This window comes from Vidua macroura, chromosome Z (genome assembly GCF_024509145.1).
Source record: "Vidua macroura isolate BioBank_ID:100142 chromosome Z, ASM2450914v1, whole genome shotgun sequence".
In the NCBI taxonomy this organism is placed as follows: domain Eukaryota; kingdom Metazoa; phylum Chordata; class Aves; order Passeriformes; family Viduidae; genus Vidua; species Vidua macroura.
Window position 1 is genome coordinate 35,520,279 of NC_071611.1, and position 19,366 is coordinate 35,539,644.

Here is a 19,366-nt window from a genome sequence, read left to right on the forward strand (position 1 = left end):
CCGATCCTGATTGCTGCCCAGCCTTCAGCAATCCATCCTGGTGCATCTGTACTTGCCATCTTCTTCCACAATGGCATGATGTCAACACTTCCACACTAAAATCATTAACATCAATGGAACGTGGTGTGTTTGACTGCACTAGGCATAAACATTCTGTTAGACCAATTGCTGAGGAAAGCCCTCAGATCCCACTTTGAACTACAGCCCCCCCAGTGCTACAGATTGACACTGTGCAAATGGTGGGATGCTGATTTGCATATCTGTTTCTCCCCTAGATTTAAGCATCTGTTGTGTAAAGGAAAAAGCATGTAAAAATTAAGTGGAAAATACTATTGAAAATACCAGAGCTTGTGAAGCTTTACTAATTCTTTCCTACTCTACTTTAATGTGCAAAATGAAAAATGTGTCGAGAATGGGTAAAAAACAAACCTATGTCAAACCTGTTCTAAATGGAAGGCCAGGACCTACATGTATATGCTATAAAATATGTTTTTGCAGGCAGACATAATGCTAGAGGTCCTCTAATAGTGTCTGTAGATACTGATTCTTCATCATTCTGTAACCCAAAAAACCTCTCAGCTTTTGGGGTAAGTATCAGCATCTTTTATTTTTCAGAGCAGAGACCAAGCTCCTCCTTGCTCATGCTTTGTAAACAGCTTCTTATCATTTGCGCTCTCAGCTCCTACCTCACCCCACAGCTCCCCAATTACAATCTGCAATCACTAGGACAATGTCTGTAGAGATACTGAAGGCAATATATATCCCATTTCCTTTGAGTGTATATAGTGTACTGGGAGCTAGAAATACCCACTGTTTCCCTTCTGTCTGATAGCTTTTTCAGGGCTTCTAAATTGTAATTTATTACTTAAATGTCAAGTGGAGCAAACTAAATGTGGACGCCAGTTTCCTACTGATATGCAAACAAAGGCCAAATCACCTCTTAGCATACGTGAAAAGGTTGTCTACGCACTCGGGAGCACCTGCCATTTTACGCCTTTCAGGGAGAAAGGGCAGGTGCCCATGGCAGCACAGTCCTCCCGACGGGAACGGCATCCCTGGGTGGTCCAGCCGTGCCCGCAGCATCTCTCACATCGCGTGGCCCGTTTTCAGTCCGCTCAAGGCTGAAGGACGAAGAAGAGCCGCTTGGCGGGAGTGTCTAACCGGACAGATGTGCTTCGTCTGTGAAAACGAATGCCCCTCCACAGCCGGCCTGCCCTGCTCACTCACGCTCCGATGTTCCCTTGTGCCGGACACAACCTGCACTCTGAGCAGGACGAATCCAAAACGCTTACGCGACTTCCAGTGCCGCCCTATGGCCAGGCAGACCCCCGCCTCTTGCCCTCTCCCAGTCCGCCTGCTCCACGAGGGGCAATAGAGGCTTCCCAAGGGACCCGCGAGCCCGTGGAAACGCCCCACTGCATCATTCCCAGCCACTGTTTGTCGCTCGGGCTGTACAGGCACGCTACAACCCCACGCCTTGCCCCTTGCTTTGCCCAGGGTGAAACATCCACCTACGCGTGTTCCTGTGCTCCCGCGGAGGCGCGGGCCCGGCGCTCGGGGGGCTGTGTCCCCTGTGCCCTGTTCCCTGCCCGCGCTCGCCCCCGGCCCGTCCCTGCAGCGCTGCCCGCCCGGCCGCGGCCCCTCAAGGACTCCGGGCTCAATGTCAGGCGGAGCGGGGCGGCCGGCAGGGGGCGGGCGAGGGCCGGCGGTGCCCGCCCTGCGCGGAGCGCGCTCCGAGCCGGCGGCGCTGGTGATGCCGGGCGGCGCGGCGGCGCGGAGCTCAGCCCAGCCCAGCCCAGCCCTGCCCAGCCCTGCCTTGCCCAGCCCAGCCCAGCCCTGCCCAGCCGCGCCGCTGAAGGGCACCGGCGGCGGCGAAGCTTCCCCGCGCTCTCCCGCGGCTGGGGTGCGCCCGCCCCGCAGCATGGAGGCTGGGAAGCGCAGCTCTTCCGCCGGCAGCCGGGACGATGGCAGCGCTAACTCCTTCCCAGCCAAACCGGCGGCCTCGGCGGAGAAAGCCCAGAGCAGCCCCGGCAGCGGCGGCGTGAAGGAGCATGGCAACTCGGTGTGCTTCAAAGTGGACGGCGGCGGGGGCGAGGAGCCCGTGGTGGGCTTCGAGGATGCCGAGGGACCCCGGCGGCAGTACGGCTTCATGCAGCGGCAGTTCACCTCCATGCTGCAGCCGGGGGTCAACAAATTCTCCCTCCGCATGTTCGGCAGCCAGAAGGCGGTGGAGAAGGAGCAGGAAAGGGTTAAAACTGCGGGGTTCTGGATCATCCACCCCTACAGCGACTTCAGGTTAGCGCAGGGCTCATGGCGGGCGGGAGAGGGGTGGCCCCGGCGCCTCGCACCTCGCCCGGCGCAAACTTCGGCGGGCGCCGGACCGGGTGGCGGGGTCGGGGCTGCTGCGGGCTCGGCCCGTCGCTCTCCAGCGTGCTGCACCCGGGACGCCCCCGCAGGCTCCGCGCCGCCCGGGGCGCCGCCCGCAGCCCCCGAGGCAGGATACTGAGCTCTATGGCTCTGCATCCCGCCGTCCCGGTCTGTCTGCGCCGCGGGCCGTCGGGCACCACTCTGCTCTGGCGGGATGAGAACTCGCCCGGGGGGTTACACAGCTGCATCAGCATCAGTAAAATCCCGGTGTCTGGACACGCCTGCCCTTTCCTGAGCACCCGGTGTAAACACTTGTTCCAGAGGTTGCGAGAAGGAAGTGCGTCTCTGTCGGAGTTACAGTAAAATAAGTTTATCTAGGTGATGTGTGGAAAACTGTGTTTTCATAGGGAGACAGGTAAATGTGATGGCAAATTAGCACTGCTTTCACAGTAAAATGCATGGATGCAGGGCTGTAATATTCATACAGAAAGCAGAGCAAATAAATGCCCAAGAAGTTATAGTTCCCTTTAAAAATACATTTAAAGTGTAAGATTATTTAATTCTGTACTCTATGCCAGCTGGCTGTATGCCTTTATGATATTTTCTGAGGAACTATCAATGTTGTTAAGCATATTTAATCAACAGCTTGAATTGAACAACCTGCGTCTATATGATAAGTGAATTGCACCAGAGACTGGGTTTAAAAAAAGAATATCCAGAATGTTCAATAGTTACATGGATCTTCTAAGAAAGAACTGGGTTAAACAGAACATTCTTTCAGTGAGAACGGGAAGAAATACTTTCAAAGTCCAAGTTTCTGCGGGACTGTTCGGAATGAGGTGTTTCACAATGAGCTGTGCTACCACCTTGCAGCTGAGCCTGAGAGCAGTACAGCTACATGAGTGGAGGAGCATGGCAGGACTCAGTTATGACTTGAAATCATGCTTCAAATCCCTACTTGTTTTCCTGGTTCCCTGAACTCAATAAACTGCACTCATTCTTTTCTTGGGGTACCTTTTCACCCCCTTGCATGTCAGCTCAGCTGCATTAGCAGGTGCATTAAGTGGGGAGAGAGAGCCAAACACCTTTCTACCTTTCTACCAGCTAGAGAGGAATGTAGCAGGTCACATCTGGTGCTGTGGTAGCATGCATAGGGGATTGGGGGGGGTCTGATAGCCTCATCCTTATCTGCGTGTGTGCATGAGTAGCTTTATTCACATGAGGATTCTGTTGAAATTAATGAGGTTATTCTAGTGAATAGTTTTCCTTGTTCTGTTGTAAGCTTGGTTACTGAGTGAGGTTCTCACCTGAGCAATGTTTTGGGCAATAGGAGCTTATTTGTCATATTTTGCAACATGTAACTTTTTAAACTGTTCTGTGAAATAGGTGATAAGCATGTTCATTCTGTTTCATTGCAGAAATGTCTTCTAATTCTGTCCTAATTCTTCGAGTGGGAAGGTTTAGAGATTGTAGCATATGCTTCCCATTTTTTTTCAATTGGATTAAACAACACTGCATCCTTTTCAGGCCTGTTGTCTGCATATTCTTAAATTAACTGGTATTTTCAGGTGGTTTTTAAAAAGTTTTTATTTTAATAGAGTAAGTGTTTGGTTTTTAAATAAAGTTTTTTCATTTCTCTCATAAAGTATTGGGATGGTGTGGCAGGTTCCCAACCAAAGTTTTTAGCCCGAGGACTGTTTCAGTGGGAAATATGAGATGCGTGTGTTTTTTCTCCCAAAACAATTACAGCTGTGTAGTTGTACCACTCTTTTTGGGTGGCAGTGCTAAATGCGTGAAGGAGTTGTACTATACAGTATATTCACTTTATTTGGGAATTACAACAGCACTTTTAAGAGCCACCAGTCACTCTGTACCAGAATGAATTCAGGTATATGGATGGAGTTGCTTTCATTTATTTTTGCATGTTATTTGTAGCAGTGTAATGCTTATGTGTAGACAAGCCTTGAAGCATCCAAAAAGACACAGGTATTCCCATGCTGCTGTGTTGATGTTCTTTCCATCAGAGGAAGGAACTAAATTTTCTACTAAAATAACAAGAAAAAAGTAAAAAGTTGAGTATTTTATGGTATCCAATTGAGAAGATGTATTATGCATTTGTAAATGCAGCTCTTATTAGGGTACTTGTGGCACCTATGAAAATAGACATCTCAGTAAACTTTAAATGTAGGAACTCTTAGGAAAATACTGGGTTAATCATGTAAAATGTGGGAAAATTCTGGTATAGGCTTCTGCAGACTCTTTTATTTTTTCCCTAGTTCTGCATGCTTCTATGCATTTCCTGGGATAGTTTGATGTATTTGGTTATATTTCTTGATTTCATTCTCATGTTTTTTTCTAAAACAGTATATATACACCAAATGGTATTTTGTTGTGACGTTTGGAGGAGTGGGCAGTATCTTGGTGCCCTCCTGCCCCTTGTTTTGGTATGAATAGAACGTGGAACCTGTCTCTAAATTCAGTGCTCAGTAAATTGGTTACTTGCAGCATTGTGGGGCTTGGTCTTTAGTTTTGTGGCTCTCTATCTTGCATGTGTTTCAGGGAAGAATTGTCTCTTTTTTGGGCAGATACACCCTTGGAGGATTAAATTCAGTAAGTATTACATAATTTTTCCACAAGGGGACCATTTTGATCCTAGTTGTCTTTTCCCAGTCTTCTGAGGTTAATGTGTAATTTGGAAGCTGTTATATAAACCCTGCATCTAATGCACATCAAACCCAGCACAAGGCCTCTGTTTATCACTTTCCCACTGTGATTACTGTATCTCTAAAGCTGGACAACAATTCTGTGTAATTGCATGAGTAACAAAAGTGAATTTATCAGTCAGAGTTTGCTGAAGTCCTGTGTGTGTTCTGTGAGATACTGGGTGCCTTCAGCTGTCCATTCTCATAGGTGGAAGAATGAGCCTTCCGGAGAGCTTCACTGGTCCAGCCCTGTGGCCTTGCCGCCACTGAATGAGAGCAGGACAAAGCTGACAGGAGATGGGAGAAACTGCATGGTTCTGCTGCTGCCACACACGTCATTTTTTTCATAAGAGATTAGTGGTGGACATGGGCTTTGGATGACTTTTATATGTTACAGCCTTCTGGTATTAATGGAAATGTACGTGACTGATTTTTAGATGATTAATTACTCCATGTCCTTTGGCATGTAAAGAGTTTCTCTAGTGTTCAGAGGGCTGGCTTGCATGTGCCTGGGTTGCTCATCCAGGCCTGTGTCATCTCCCTCCTTCTCTCCCTCCCTCCGCACTGAGAAACTCACTCTGTCAAGGAAATCTTGGGTTTATTACCACATTGGCTAGGGCATCTGTAGTCAGCAATCTATAAAGAAAACAGAGTTGCTACAGAGTTGCAGAAATAGCAATGTATGAGACAGACTGAGTGGAAATAATGCGTGTGTGCGTAAATGTAGCCTTCACACTCTGATGGTTACAGTCAGCTTGATGTTTGGGAGCAGCCTTTGTCTGGAAGTGGGGACAAAAATTTTAACTGGCTTCAAGATGAAGTAAGACTATGATGTGGCATTATCAGTCAGAATAGCATGTAAAGAGGTGCAGTGCAGGCAGTGCTGAAGGTCTTTTTTCCCCTGTGTAAACAGCACAAAGTATAAACTAATTTGCAACACTAGGAAGAAAAAAATTGGCATTTTATCTCTCTGGGTAACTTTTCATTTATCCAAGAAACTCAAAGCCTTATTTTAATGATAACAGTAAAATAAAAGCAGAATTATTTCTAAAACTTGAACAGAAAATTTAAGAGTGTAGTAAAGGTTTGCCAGATTTTTTTTTAGCTTGTATGCCATTCCAGTTTCAAAATCTCTTTGTATACACATTTAAGGCATCATGTGAATGTTTGAGGTTTATCATGGAAATCTTTATAAATCATTGAAGGCCTTATTGGTAATACCTTGTAAGTAATTTAATGCCAGACTTCAAAGGGTTTAATCAGGGCGAAAGACACAATATTTGCATGCGTATGCCTGGGTAGTTACAGAAGAATTTTCTTCTGTTGCTGTTAAAAAACATTCTGTTATATTGTTCAGCTTTACACAATCCATCCATGTTGTCATACACATGTACAGGTTCAATTTTCAAGTAAGTGTGTGCCAAACACAAGTCACAATTGCCATGGTTTAGTGTGCCTCATGTTTTTTTAAATTATACTTTTTTTAAAGCATTTGAACTTATATTTGCATTATGAATCGATTTTCTTTTTCATTTTCATCTATCTTTTGGACCTGTCTTTGACCACCAGCAGTCGCCCTAATATGATTGACTGTGCATGTTATATGTGCAGCTTACAATCAGGTTTCTAAAATTCATGCATGCATTGTTTTAAAACTTGCTTTTTGGGATAAGTCTTCACTCTACGTGTTATACCTATCTTAAGTTGTGTCTTAAGAAGCTTAGGATAAGCACTTTGTGCTTCTCTTTTGTCACATGTTTTTAATGTCTCTCTTGAAGCTAATGAGATTTATGTTTTTGTGAACTGTTACATACTTAGGTTTATATAGAGGAGTAGAGTTGGAAGGTAATGCTATACGCAATGAAGACAAAATGTATCAGACTTAAATGTAATTGATAGAGGTACATGTATTCAAAATGAAAGACATAAATCATGTCTATATTGGTCTATATTAAGTAGTTTAGATACAAATCTGCATGGGTTTTAATGGATACATTATGTCACTGGTAGTGTAGGAATATGAAATGGCCATAGTTTTGTATTCTCAAGATAATAATTTCTTGTTGCTCAGGATTTGTCATGAGATTCTATCGCAGAATTGACACTTCTGAATTCACTAATAACATCATAATAATGGATTTATAATTGTACAATATATCATAGATTCCTTGTGCAAATGATTTTTAAAATAAATATTTATGTTTTTATGAATGAAACACAGATTCAGCTGGGGCTATTTTTCATATCTCATTTTCAAATACTTTTGTTGTGACTATAATTTTTAGTTCTGCTAAATAAAAGCTTTGTACAGATAAATTATTCCTACTGCTAGATGTTCAGTCCTTACATTTGACTAAACATAGAGAACCATTAATATTAAAAAGGTTATTAATAGTACTTGGGTTTTATTTGCTGCATTCCAACAATTTTTGCCCTTTACTTCTGTAAATGGCCTAAAAATAAAATGGCAGAATTGTAGCATTAAACTGATCTTTATAATGTTTGAAAATTCTCTCTTAACATCAAGTTGTGTATTGCCTTCATAATAGTTCCCCAGGTAGAATGCAACTCTCATAAAGGCAGGCTGAAGAAAAATACAGTAATGGTTCTCAAATGTATAAACGGATGTTAAAAAGAAGAAGGAAATTACATCAAAGTAATGGAGTGAAATTGCAGAAACAAGTATCTAAATTAGATGTTTAGGAGGCAGGACCAAAAATAAGCAACAAAATATTCTATTGGAAATGTTCTGATGTGAAATAAAGGCCAGAAATGCATTAGGCTGTTTTTCATCATTTTTTGTACTGAATAATTTTTTTTTCAGTGGTTATCATGGATTCATCTGTTATGAAATCTGGTTGACTAAAGCTATCTACTGACTTTTCCTTTTGTACCACTTGTAAGCAGGGATATGTGAGAGAAAATAGGGATAGAGAGGTGCATTTTGTGCTTTTGGACTCATGAGGGCCATGTACTCTTGTGTGTTTTGAGATTTTCTTCAAGAGCTACTAAAGCAAGGCAGTGGAGTCCACCCAAAGTTGGTGCAGCAGCCACCCGCCTTGCAGACCTCTAGGGCATGTGGGAAGCTGTATGCCCTTGTTTGTTCAAGCAATGTGATTCATTTTATTAATAAGAGATCCTTCTGTCTCTGGATATGTAGAATACCACTGCTTAGTTTGAGCTCACTTATATGTTGAATATTTGCCAGTTTTCATTATGTTCATTCTAGTTCTGGAATAACAGTCTATTCACTGCATTTTCTTTCACACTCTTGTCATGTTACTTACTTGAACATTGAATAAAGCTTAGGGGAGAGAAAGAGCTGAACAACTGTAACTCAATTCTTCAGTTCTCTGAGTTACTTTTAATTTAACTTGGGACATTTTGAAGATCACTGGCAGCACCTAAGAATATGCACAAAAGTACATTTTTTTCTTCAAGATGCATACTTTTACAGTGTTCACTTTCTACACAATCTATGTAAAGGCAAGTATGTTCATCATGATTTTGAGGTAAGTTTAGAAAGAAACCACAACAAAATAAAATAAATCCAAATGTTACAGAATTCCCATGAGTAATTCTGTAACATGTAAGTCAAAGATGATGTTTTGGGGACGTTATGTGTGAGTCTTTAAAATTTAACCCAGGACAGTCAATATCATGAGCCTTCCTCTTCAATTTTCTGATTTTTTTTTTTTTTTTACTTTGACTGCAATGAGAAAAAAGTGCTTGACAAATATGATCTATATCCATATCTCTGTATACACATATCCAAAATTAGGTCTCATAAGATCATAATTTTGCTTAGGCCTGTGGGGAAAATGTACTGATTCTGGTATTCCAATTGATTATTTTAGCATGTCAGCGCATTTTTAAATGTGTACTGTGACTTCACTTGTTAGCACATCAAAATAAGTGGTGCTTGTAATTGAGTCAGTAGAAGTTTTTTCATCATCCTAGGTTTCTCAGACTTGTGTATATGAAGGGAACTGTGAATTGGAATACTGTGTAAAAGCATTGAATAATATACAAAGGTATAGATTTATGATTTGTTTGGGTATTTGGTGACTTCAACAGCTAATTGAAAGATGCATAGGATTTGATAAGTTACTTTAGGCTTTCTTTTTGTTGGGGAGTTTATATGATGAAGTCAAAATTTGAGTGGCTGATTGTTCAGCTTGGAGTAGCAGAAATAGAGATGTATGAATTCAGAGGTTACCTAAAAAGTATGAGTCTTTAGTGCTGCATTTCTGCCTGCCTATCTAAGATCAGTGGCACTGTAATATTTAATTAAACTTTGTCAGCTTTTTTGAGAGTTTCAACTTGAAGCTATAAGAAGCAAGAATCTATTTTTAGAGATGAGTATGTGTAGGATATGAAAAATTGAAAAGAAATTTACTTAATTTCATGATAAACAAGAAGTATCTGTTCTCACCTTTGCTTTCACTCAACAGCGTAAGAACTGTTTTCTATGTCAATATACATTTTTTTTTGAGAGAGGAAACTTTTAACCTACTTTGCAATGTTTAATTTTTAACCTGACAGTACAGTTCACGTTAATTGCTTGAAAGTCCTTTAGCTGTCTATTTCCTGATTCTTTCCCAGAGGCATGATTTAATTTAAAAAATCATAGTGTATTCAGCTATAATTATTGGAGAGCTTGTTCTAGACACAGAGTAAGGTATGTTAATGACCAAAAACTGTATCAGCTGGAGTCAATGTCAGTACTACCTCAAGGACACTGTCATTTAGCTTCTATAAAATCTCTACTAATATCTTTTAATCTGATGACAGTCAGATTCAGGCAAGCTGCATGGTATTTTTCAATAATCATATTGCCATGTAGTGCGATGCAGCTGGAATAAGTCTGGAATAAACTTATGTTCAGAAAATGTTCATTTAATTACAAAAGAGGTGCATTGTTTCCATTACATACTTAAAATAACCCCAAAACCAACCCTAAAGCCATTTTCATTTTTGCCAGTGAAATACCCAAAACTTAAGTTACATTATATAGCTAAGAATAGGATTTTGTTTTTATGTGATTATCTTTGATGCTGTTTGTGTGTATATCTTATCTAATTAAGCATGTAATTTAATAAATATTTTGCTACACTATTGCAATTTAGTGTGCTACTGCTATTAAGTTTCTATCTCTAAAAATGTTTGATTTATTAAAAATTCATATTAAGATATTCTGTTTTCAACTGAAAAAGCAGAGCTTGCTGTATGCTTGCAGTCAAAGCTGTGTTGGTTCTAGTTTTTTTTTAATATTTTTTGAGTGAGTTTGTTTTTTGAAATGACTTTAACCAATATACATAATTTTTTTTAATTTGGGGAGGTTTTTAAAAGTTTTAATACTGGGGAAGGGTTTAAGTGATACTACTGTTTTTCATCATATTTTGTCTGAAAATCAATGAATCTTACATTTACATTAAAGCTCCATATAAACAGCCCCACAGAAATAAATTGTGCCCTCACAGTATCAAATCTTCTAATTCTATACATGTTGTACCCTGGTTGTCTCCGTTTTTTTTGTCCTCTTATATCAGCAGCCTAAGGTGTATTATATTTGTTTATGTAAATATTGATGTTTCCTTAGCTGGTTCCGTTGCCTCTTACACTAATTTATCAGGTCCTCCAAGAAGCATCTCTCTTCATGGCATGACTGCAACAATAGACAGTGTGGTGATGAAATGATCTGAACTTAATACAGATACATGTATTGCATAAATTTAGAGTAATATGTAATGAGACCCCAATAATAAATAATTGGTCTATCTTTTTCTAGGGAAAAGCTGTGGAAAATACACTGAACTTTTATAAGATACATAGAGTAAAATCTATCCAGCTCTACCCAGGAGATGGAATAAAAGCAAGGCTGCGGAACCACAGAGATGCAATCAAGCTTTCACGCAGTTAGTTAGAGGTTTTCCATCAGGCTCTTAAATGATTTCCGTCTAGTTGTTCATTCCAAGAGGACTTATTATTTAGGTCTGGCAGAGAAATTGCTGTGAAACCTGTAGCAAGTCCTACTACTCCCTAAACATCTTATTACTGCTTGGCAGTAGATGCTTGCAAGCCTCTGGATTCCCCAAACACATCCAGGGCTACATGATCCTTGGGATAGCTGCATATGGGCTTGTTTGCAGTTGATTTTTTAGTGAAGATAAGAGCCAGGCTTACCTGTCTGGTAGACCTTGGTTCACCTTGCCTTTAGTGCCAGACAAGCCTGGTGGTAACAAAAAGAATTGCTTTTTCAGCTTGGGATTAGTCTGGTAGATTGAAACTTGGAAGCAAAACAAAAGAAGCAAAATAAATCAAGTATATAACTTCAGTCATTAATTGGGTGCCTTTCTCATATACCCACTTTACCAAGTGTTCTTAAGAGCTGTTTTTCAGAGCTGTGTATCCAGTGTTCAGGGAAGCTCTTATCTAGATGACTGCCTAAGTACTGAATCCTACTTTTTCTTTTATTTATAACATTTCTTATGGTCTAATTTGCAGTTAGTGAAATCATGCATTTGAATTTGCATTCAAAAGTTCCTAGGAGCACCTGGATGTAGTCCCTGAGTGTATTTTTTGGAAACAACTTCCTTTTTCCCCTCATTCTGTCTTCTCTTTGTCCTCCTACATCTCTTTCTGAAGATATAATGCATTCCTTTAAATAAATTGAAATAATGCACTGATTTTATATTTTTAAAATTTGTTTATTCTGCTGTGTAGTTTTCCATTCTTACTCAGTCTGTTAGCTAGAAGATACTGAGCTCTTTGTTCAAACTAGCAGAGAGAAGTTAGTTAGGTATTTTCACAGCCTCTTGCAGTTTGTAAAATGCCTTGTAGTAATTAAAAAAAAAAACCAAAAACAAACCTTCATGTATATTTTCCATTTCCCTTGACTAGGACAGGTTAGCATCTTTCTGTTGAGAATTGCAGCGTGATGTGGTTGAACATACTGTTACCATACACTGTTACACAGGCACTTCGCCGAAATTGTCCCTTCAGCTTGTATGTTGCCAGCATGGGAATTCAAGTCTTGTGTACATCTATCACATTAAAGATATAATTATCAGAAGCACAGTTTTGTAATGCAGAGGGAGTGTGGTACCAAGAGTAAGCACTGCCAGATGGTAAGCAATCTATCAGGGCGTTTAAAAAGGGTCAGAATTGAAAATGTCTGAAATCTGATGGCTTATTAAGCAGTAGACATTGAATGTGTGGGAAAAGTGAGAGATGAGTAACCTAAGCATGAGGTGCCCACATGACCAAACAGACTTTTAATTGCATGCATTCTGCCAGTATTATATGAAATACTTGTTTATGAACTAAAATAAATGTGGTTTTGAAATTTGGAACAGAATATTAAATCCAGTGTTATACTGCTGAGTGTTGGAAAGTTTAGTAGGATTTGTACATGTTCTTACTGTTTATTTATTGAAATAATGAATTTATTTTGATGGTTCATCTCTCTGTAATGGAAAAAGAAGTCCAAAAACAATTTCAAGGTTTTTGTGTGGAAAATAATTAAATCCAGTATGTAACAGTTTTATTATTTCATACACATATTATTTAGATAGATGTGAACTAAGTACAATATAAATTTTGACTGAATCCAATTAAATGTCTCTGGTTCTACATTTCTATTTAAAGGCACTAACTATAAGTATAAAATTTCTTGTTTAACTTTAAACTATTCTCTATTCTCTTTTCCTAAAGTTAGATTTTTCTGTAGTCTGCCCATGTGTTGTGCTCTGTAGTTCATAAACACGCTAATTTTCTTTTGTCAGGAGATGATTCTCATTGAGTCAGGTCTGAGGAATACTCTGTCAGTATTATACAATCAGTCAGTGTTATTCAGCAATTTCTGCCACCATCCCCCCCTCCTTCCCTAGGACTGTATGAGCACTGTTTGATGTGACTGTGGCTGTTTCTGTAATTTCTAAGCTGTAGCCAACTTCTTCATTCTCCACAGGCTAGACCAAATTTATCTTTCTGTGGAATGGATGGGAGAGCTGCAGTGAACTTCCACTCCCACACTTGTTCCTCATAGCACGACAGAGTTCAGATTTGCTTCAGGGAAGGAGAACTAGCTGTGTAGCCTGGTAATGCAGGTAGCATGAATCTGCCTAAAATGGTGGCAGATGTTCCTGCTGGGGCTGCTGACTTGTGATTCCGTGAAGTGTCACTGAATAGCAGTTCGTCTGCATTGAATGTGCATGCTGATTTTGTGCCACTGGCAAAATGAGCAAATGGATTATGGTATTTAACTTGGTTTTGTGTTTCCAGTACAAAATTTTCCATTTGTGGAACGGCTTTGAAAGTGTCAGTTTCACCCAGTGCTCTGCACAATGTGCAAATCCATAGGATGTTAGATGAAGATCTGATATGGAAGTCAGGAGCTCATCTATCTTTGAATTTCAGGAGCTAGATACTTGTAAGCATCTGGACTCCATGCCTGAACATATTTCAGAATTCCAGTCACAAGGAACCCAAAATGGTAAACTTGATTTTTAAAAAATGTCACCCATGGGTGCTGTGCATTTTGCAGAACTAGTGTGTCAGAATAATGCAAATATGTTTCAGATTCCATTTTTGCTGTATTATATATTTACAGATCAATGTATATTCTAAGATTATGAGGAAAAGCTCTGTTAATTTTTCACTCTCAATTTCTTGCTGTTCTCCACCAATAAATTATTAATATCTATTTGGCAGTTCTAATTATTACACATCTTTAGTTTAAACACATTTGATTAGTTCATAACTCACTGTCCTCCAAAAAATGAAACATAAATATTTGGCTAAATTAGATTTTGTCTTTCTGAGGAATATTGGCTTGTGGCTAAAACCTCTTATGAGATCTCCAAAGTAAAATGTTTTCATTTGCTGAAGACAGAAACCTATTTATTATATTTAGGCACTGCATTTTGAGTGAATATGGATGGAAGATAAGGATGGACATCTGGTGTTTTATTCACCAGAGAAAGGGCAGCTCATTTTGTTTTGCTGTGTCAAAACAAGAGTCATCTATCAGTATGGAAGTAAAGAGCTTCCTTGGTATTTTTGCAGTTGTTTATAGTTCAGGTCATGGGTCCCTGACCAAAGTTTCTTTGAGTGCTTATTTTAGAGCTGCTTATCAGTGGCTACAATTATAGGCAACTTTATTTGAGCGCAAACACTTCCCCCTGCAACCCCTAACCTGCAGTGGGTGTCTGATGTCAAGACCAGCCCATTGTTAAGGAATACAGACTGTTTTGTTTGAACCCGAAGATTGGAGAAAGAATTTTTCATGAACAGACATCAAAGTCATCTGTCAAAGTCACTCTACCAAAATATAAAGTGGAGAAGCAGATTATTAAATAATTCTCTTTTATATTTTTTCTGATAAATATTTATAGGTGAGGCATATAACAAAGCCTGTAGCTAAGTTTGAATAAATTTTCAAATCCTAATATCTTTAGCAATCTTTCATTTTTCAGTCTGCAAACTGATATGTTATTCTGATGCCTAAAGTGATTTGCTCTCTTACCAAAATGAATAAAGGCAGTGTGGAGGAAAAACTTTTATCTAGTGTATGTATTTTGTATAACAACTCCACTTTAGATGATTCTGTCTCTATGAAGATAGAACAGAATTTTAAATTCATCTAGGTCTTGGTAAAATTTATCTTGCAGTGGCTCAATAACCATTTAAATTAGTAATTTCATATGACTAATTTAAAACAAAACACTTAAATGTATTTCAATCAAATAATCTGCTGTAATTCAATAAACACTTTCTACACATAGTTTGTAAATTTAGTATATACTAGTTTTAGGATCTCAATCATGTGTGTCATTATTGCATATATATGTGATAAAAAGTAATAAACCTCATGTTTAATTGCAAGCAAGCAATGGAAATTGCCTCCTGTACTGTTGGTAAAGGTATGCTGGAAGGAGAAAAAGCATTAGTTCATGTAAAGGCATCTCCTGGTGCTTGATATTGTGGGCTATCTCCTGTTTTGCAGATCACAAAACTATTCAAATATTAAGTTCATATATGCTGGTTTGGGTTTTTTGGAAGAAGTTTTCTCTTTTTAAAGTATTTTTTAAAGTATTCTTTTTTAAGAATAACTGAATTAATGTCATTGAAAAAAAGCCCTCTTTATTTCCTTATATTGGATTAAACTGCAAAAGGGCCATTCAGCAAATGCATTCCATTACACTGACCAATGTTCATAAATGTCAGAGATGGATTTTACATCCCCAGAAGTGTGGTTTGTATTCCAAACCCCCACCCTTGGTTGAGCTGCTTGCAGCAGCAGCATGTGAGGCTGTGCTCAGCCCAGCTTGCATGGAGCTTTCTGGAGCGTTAGAGGGTGAACAGCACCAAAAGTCAAGGAGGGAGCAGAGGCAGAGCTGGCAAGGTCTCAGTTACTTAGGCTGGTAATTAGAGCATCTCTGAGCATAATGTATTCTCTTTCTTGTTTACTTTGCTTGCTCTTCTAGGTTTTCCTTTTTGCTTTAAACAAGTGAATATCAGGTCTATCTGATCACTGCTCTGTCTAGCTGCATAATGCGCTGATTTGTTTTGGCAATGCCGGCAGAGCGCTATGCCGTCAAAAGGGTGGTAACACTGGGATGTGCAGTATGCAAATTGGGAAATCTTAAAGAAATGTTAAAATTAACATTGTATCTGCTTAAATACTGTGGAAGGCAAATGGCTAGCAGAGAGATATGAATACAGGCCATGTAATTATAAAAGTGGACTGCATCCCCTTGTAAAAAAGTGTTAATAAACATACATGGAAAAAGGTATTATCAAGCTTGTGAAAGATTACTCCTTTCATTTCTTACATGTTGTGCACACTGTATTTTCAATTAGTTGATGTTTTAGATAAATCTATATTAGTTCAGTTAAAAAAATCATTAAAATAACAATTCCATAATCTTTCAACTTTCAGTGTATTTGAGTGCATACCTAAATGTCTCATTTATCTGCTTAGGAATTAAAATTGTTCAGCATGGATGTTTAAACTGCAGAATAATTTTCTTCCTCTGATGGAGAGGATTTGAACCTGTGCATTGACTTTGCATAGTACTTCTGGTATTGACACTTCCAATAACAATATCAGCTCTCATATTTGTTCTGCTTTAGTGGAATGAGGAGCTGAGAACACCTCTCCTGTCTCGTCATTGCCTTCCTTGGGAGCAAGATTTTATTCCTGCTCTAGTTTATATTTGTTTAGGGAGAGAGAACATGTCAGCAGCATACCTCACTTCAGGAGGCACCGTATGGCTTGGGGAAAGTGAACTCCCTGACGTGTGGGAGATCCTGAGCTCAGCTGCCTACAGATGGATGAGGAAATCCAATGGATGTTCTCAGGTGTTGATGAAAGCTCTAGGTATTCAGTTATTTTTTGAAAAGAGGATGCATGTGACATGACCATAATTACTTACCATGTTGCTCTGCCATGAATCTGATCTTTCTCCTTCCTTTGCTTCTCTAAAAATTGTCTGAAATATATTTGAATATTTTTCATCAAGTGTAAGTTAATAAAATGATAATATAAATTTGATTTCAACATGGATTTATCAATTTTTGATGTTATTTTCAGAACAAACAAGTTATTATTATATTTTTAACAGATATAAATTAGATTTATTACCATTTGAAGCAAATTATTTACTGCAGTGTGATATTCATGGATTATAATAAAATAACTTACTGATGCTTAAGTGTACTGTCATTGATTTTAAAAGCTTGAAATTTCAGTACTTATTTTTATATTCAAGGAAACATAGGCTTTGTAGCCAAAAGTCAGCTATAAATAGTTGTAAAAGGGAATAATAATTGAACTTTATATATATATATATATATATATATATATATATATATATATATATGCAATCTTGATTACCCAGTCTTGCATTAGAATCTTGCACATCTATATAGATACATAGGATGACTGTAAATATTCAGTCATGTATATTTGTTTTCATTTATGATGTGGGAGTGCATCAGCTTGTTTCATGTCTATCTATAGTTCTTTCACACTTTTTCATGTCTCTAATTTTTCCCTTCATGAAATTTGAAGACTGGCTCTTTTTTTCCCTTTAGTTTGAAAATAGTGCCCATTCTTGCCTTCAATGCACTTTGTCAGGAAATGATGCACCAAGTCCTACTTTGAAGCTGCTCTTCCAAATGTACTGTATCATTTTACAGCTACACAAAAAGCCACTTTTACTTCTGATTACCAGAATAAAATTGTTATATATGTATATATATCAAATCTAAGTTGATGGTCCTAAGTTGTTGGTTTTTTTTGGTTTTTTTTTGTTTTTTTAATTAGAGGTATTTATGTAAATAAATGAATTGTCCCACCTCATTTGGTGGTCATGGCTAGTCTCCTCACCAAACTCTATGACTGGGATCTGTCAATAGATATCAATATGAATGATGTCTTCCCTGTCATCTCTTTCTCTGAAGTAGAGAAAATAGAATTTTCCCTATTAGCAGAAACTTAAAGATTATACATGATTATCATATATATATGATAGTTGAGAGATTTAATTGGTTAAAGAAAAATCTATTAAAGGAAAATATTAGTTGATACTGATTGGCTTTCTAATTTTTGGAAGGGCATTAGGAAGTTACCTTCCTTTTCTTGATTCTTTGTTGAGAAGAATTACAGAAGGTTTCTTCCAATTTAAGCCTCTGAATTTTTAGCATGGAGGCATCCTAAATGTCATGTTTCTAAATGGCACTCTTAAAATTACTGTCACTACAAAATTCTTAATTAATGCAAGTGTTCCAACATGAGATACAAGATTATTTTGCAGCTGAAATATTTTTAGATCTGTCTCTTTCAAACTTTTTTTTCATGCCTTTTAAGTGGTCATTTCTAATTTGAGAATGTGAATGCATATTTTACAGTGATCCACTAGAGAAAATAGGTGACACTTAGATAACCAGTATGTGGCACTTCTCAGTTGGTTTAAGGGCTGATAATATCAAACTGAAACAAATCAGTTACAGCCCCTACACAAAATATTGCCTGATTCTAAGAGCAGTGGTCTAACAGCCTGTGTGAGAGGGTAGATAGGAGGAAGCTGTAGTGCTTGTGCTGTGACATGTGTAGATGCAGAAGCAATCTTGATGATGTGATATGTATCCATTTGATCAAATAAGCAAAGACAGAATCAACACTTGCTATGAAGAAATGTATTTGTGAGCCCTGACTCTTCATCAGCGCCTTTTTCTGGTCTGGTAGCTATCTGGACAGGAGCAGTAGCCCCACTTTTTTAATGAGGAGTGGGGCTGAAGAATCTTAGAATCATAGAATGGCTGGACTTGGAAGGGACCTTAAAATTCATGTTGTTTCAACCACCCTGCAATGGGTGAGTATGCAACCTACTAGATCAAGTTGCTCAGAAAAGAGGAGTTATGTAAAAATGAGGGAGAGTAAAAGCATTATCAGAGCTCCACTGACAATGATCCACTGTTCTTGCCAAGGTTAAGTGGAAGTCAGGCTTTAATTCTTTCTACTGTAGTTCAATATGTTTCTGTGGAGGAAAAGCAACTGCAAATACTAGTGGTATTCAAGCAGTAGGGGATTATTGGCTAAAAACTGTCTAATTTTTAAATAATACAAAAATTTCTCTATGTCCTTTCTGTCTTCTCTTTTTGTATGCAGTAAGTGCAGTTACTTCTCCTCACTGTACCTTTATTTCTCATAAGTCTGAGACTGGATTTGTTAATGCATGTAAAATACTATCAAAACTTCATATTGAAGCTGCTGAATGCATAGCAAGAACCAATTATCTTTTGATGAAATCTCCACTGGTTAAATATTAATTAAAAACATACTGAAAAGGTACATACATACATATATATATATAAATAAATAAATATATATAAGTGTAAGTTAACTAGTTTTGTAGTATCCTTCCATGGTTAGTACTGTGATTTTGTTTTCTAGTATTCAAAGCACTCAAGTTTTAAACCTAGCCAAACTATGTAACCAAAGACTTTTCAAAGTAGTAAATTGCTGTTCATTGGCTTCACTGGGCTCTGATCAGGTCCCCTGAGAGCTGCACTTATCTAATCGTCTGCCTTGTGCGTAGAATCACAGCTGAGCAACAAATTGCAAATTGTCACTGCTAAGTGGGTTTAAAGAGATAAAAAAAATGAAATATTTTTGAAATTGTGGAAGTTTGTAATTTTAGATACATTCTGTGGTTATATAGAAAAGAAGACTTAGTATCACTGAACTTTAGTAATATCTTTTTGAGGTAGGAAATAGTTTCAAAATT

At 38.5% G+C, this 19,366-nt stretch overlaps 1 protein-coding gene across 1 annotated transcript in view; it reads left to right on the forward strand.

The window, feature by feature from the left end:
* The first annotated feature begins 1,921 nt into the window (after window positions 1-1,921).
* The window catches only part of HCN1 (hyperpolarization activated cyclic nucleotide gated potassium channel 1), a 187,827-nt gene continuing 170,382 nt past the window's right edge, over window positions 1,922-19,366 (forward strand). The window contains exon 1 of the mRNA XM_054004200.1: window positions 1,922-2,295. Coding sequence (XP_053860175.1) covers window positions 1,922-2,295 — 374 coding nt within the window. The remainder of the gene's footprint in view (window positions 2,296-19,366) is intronic.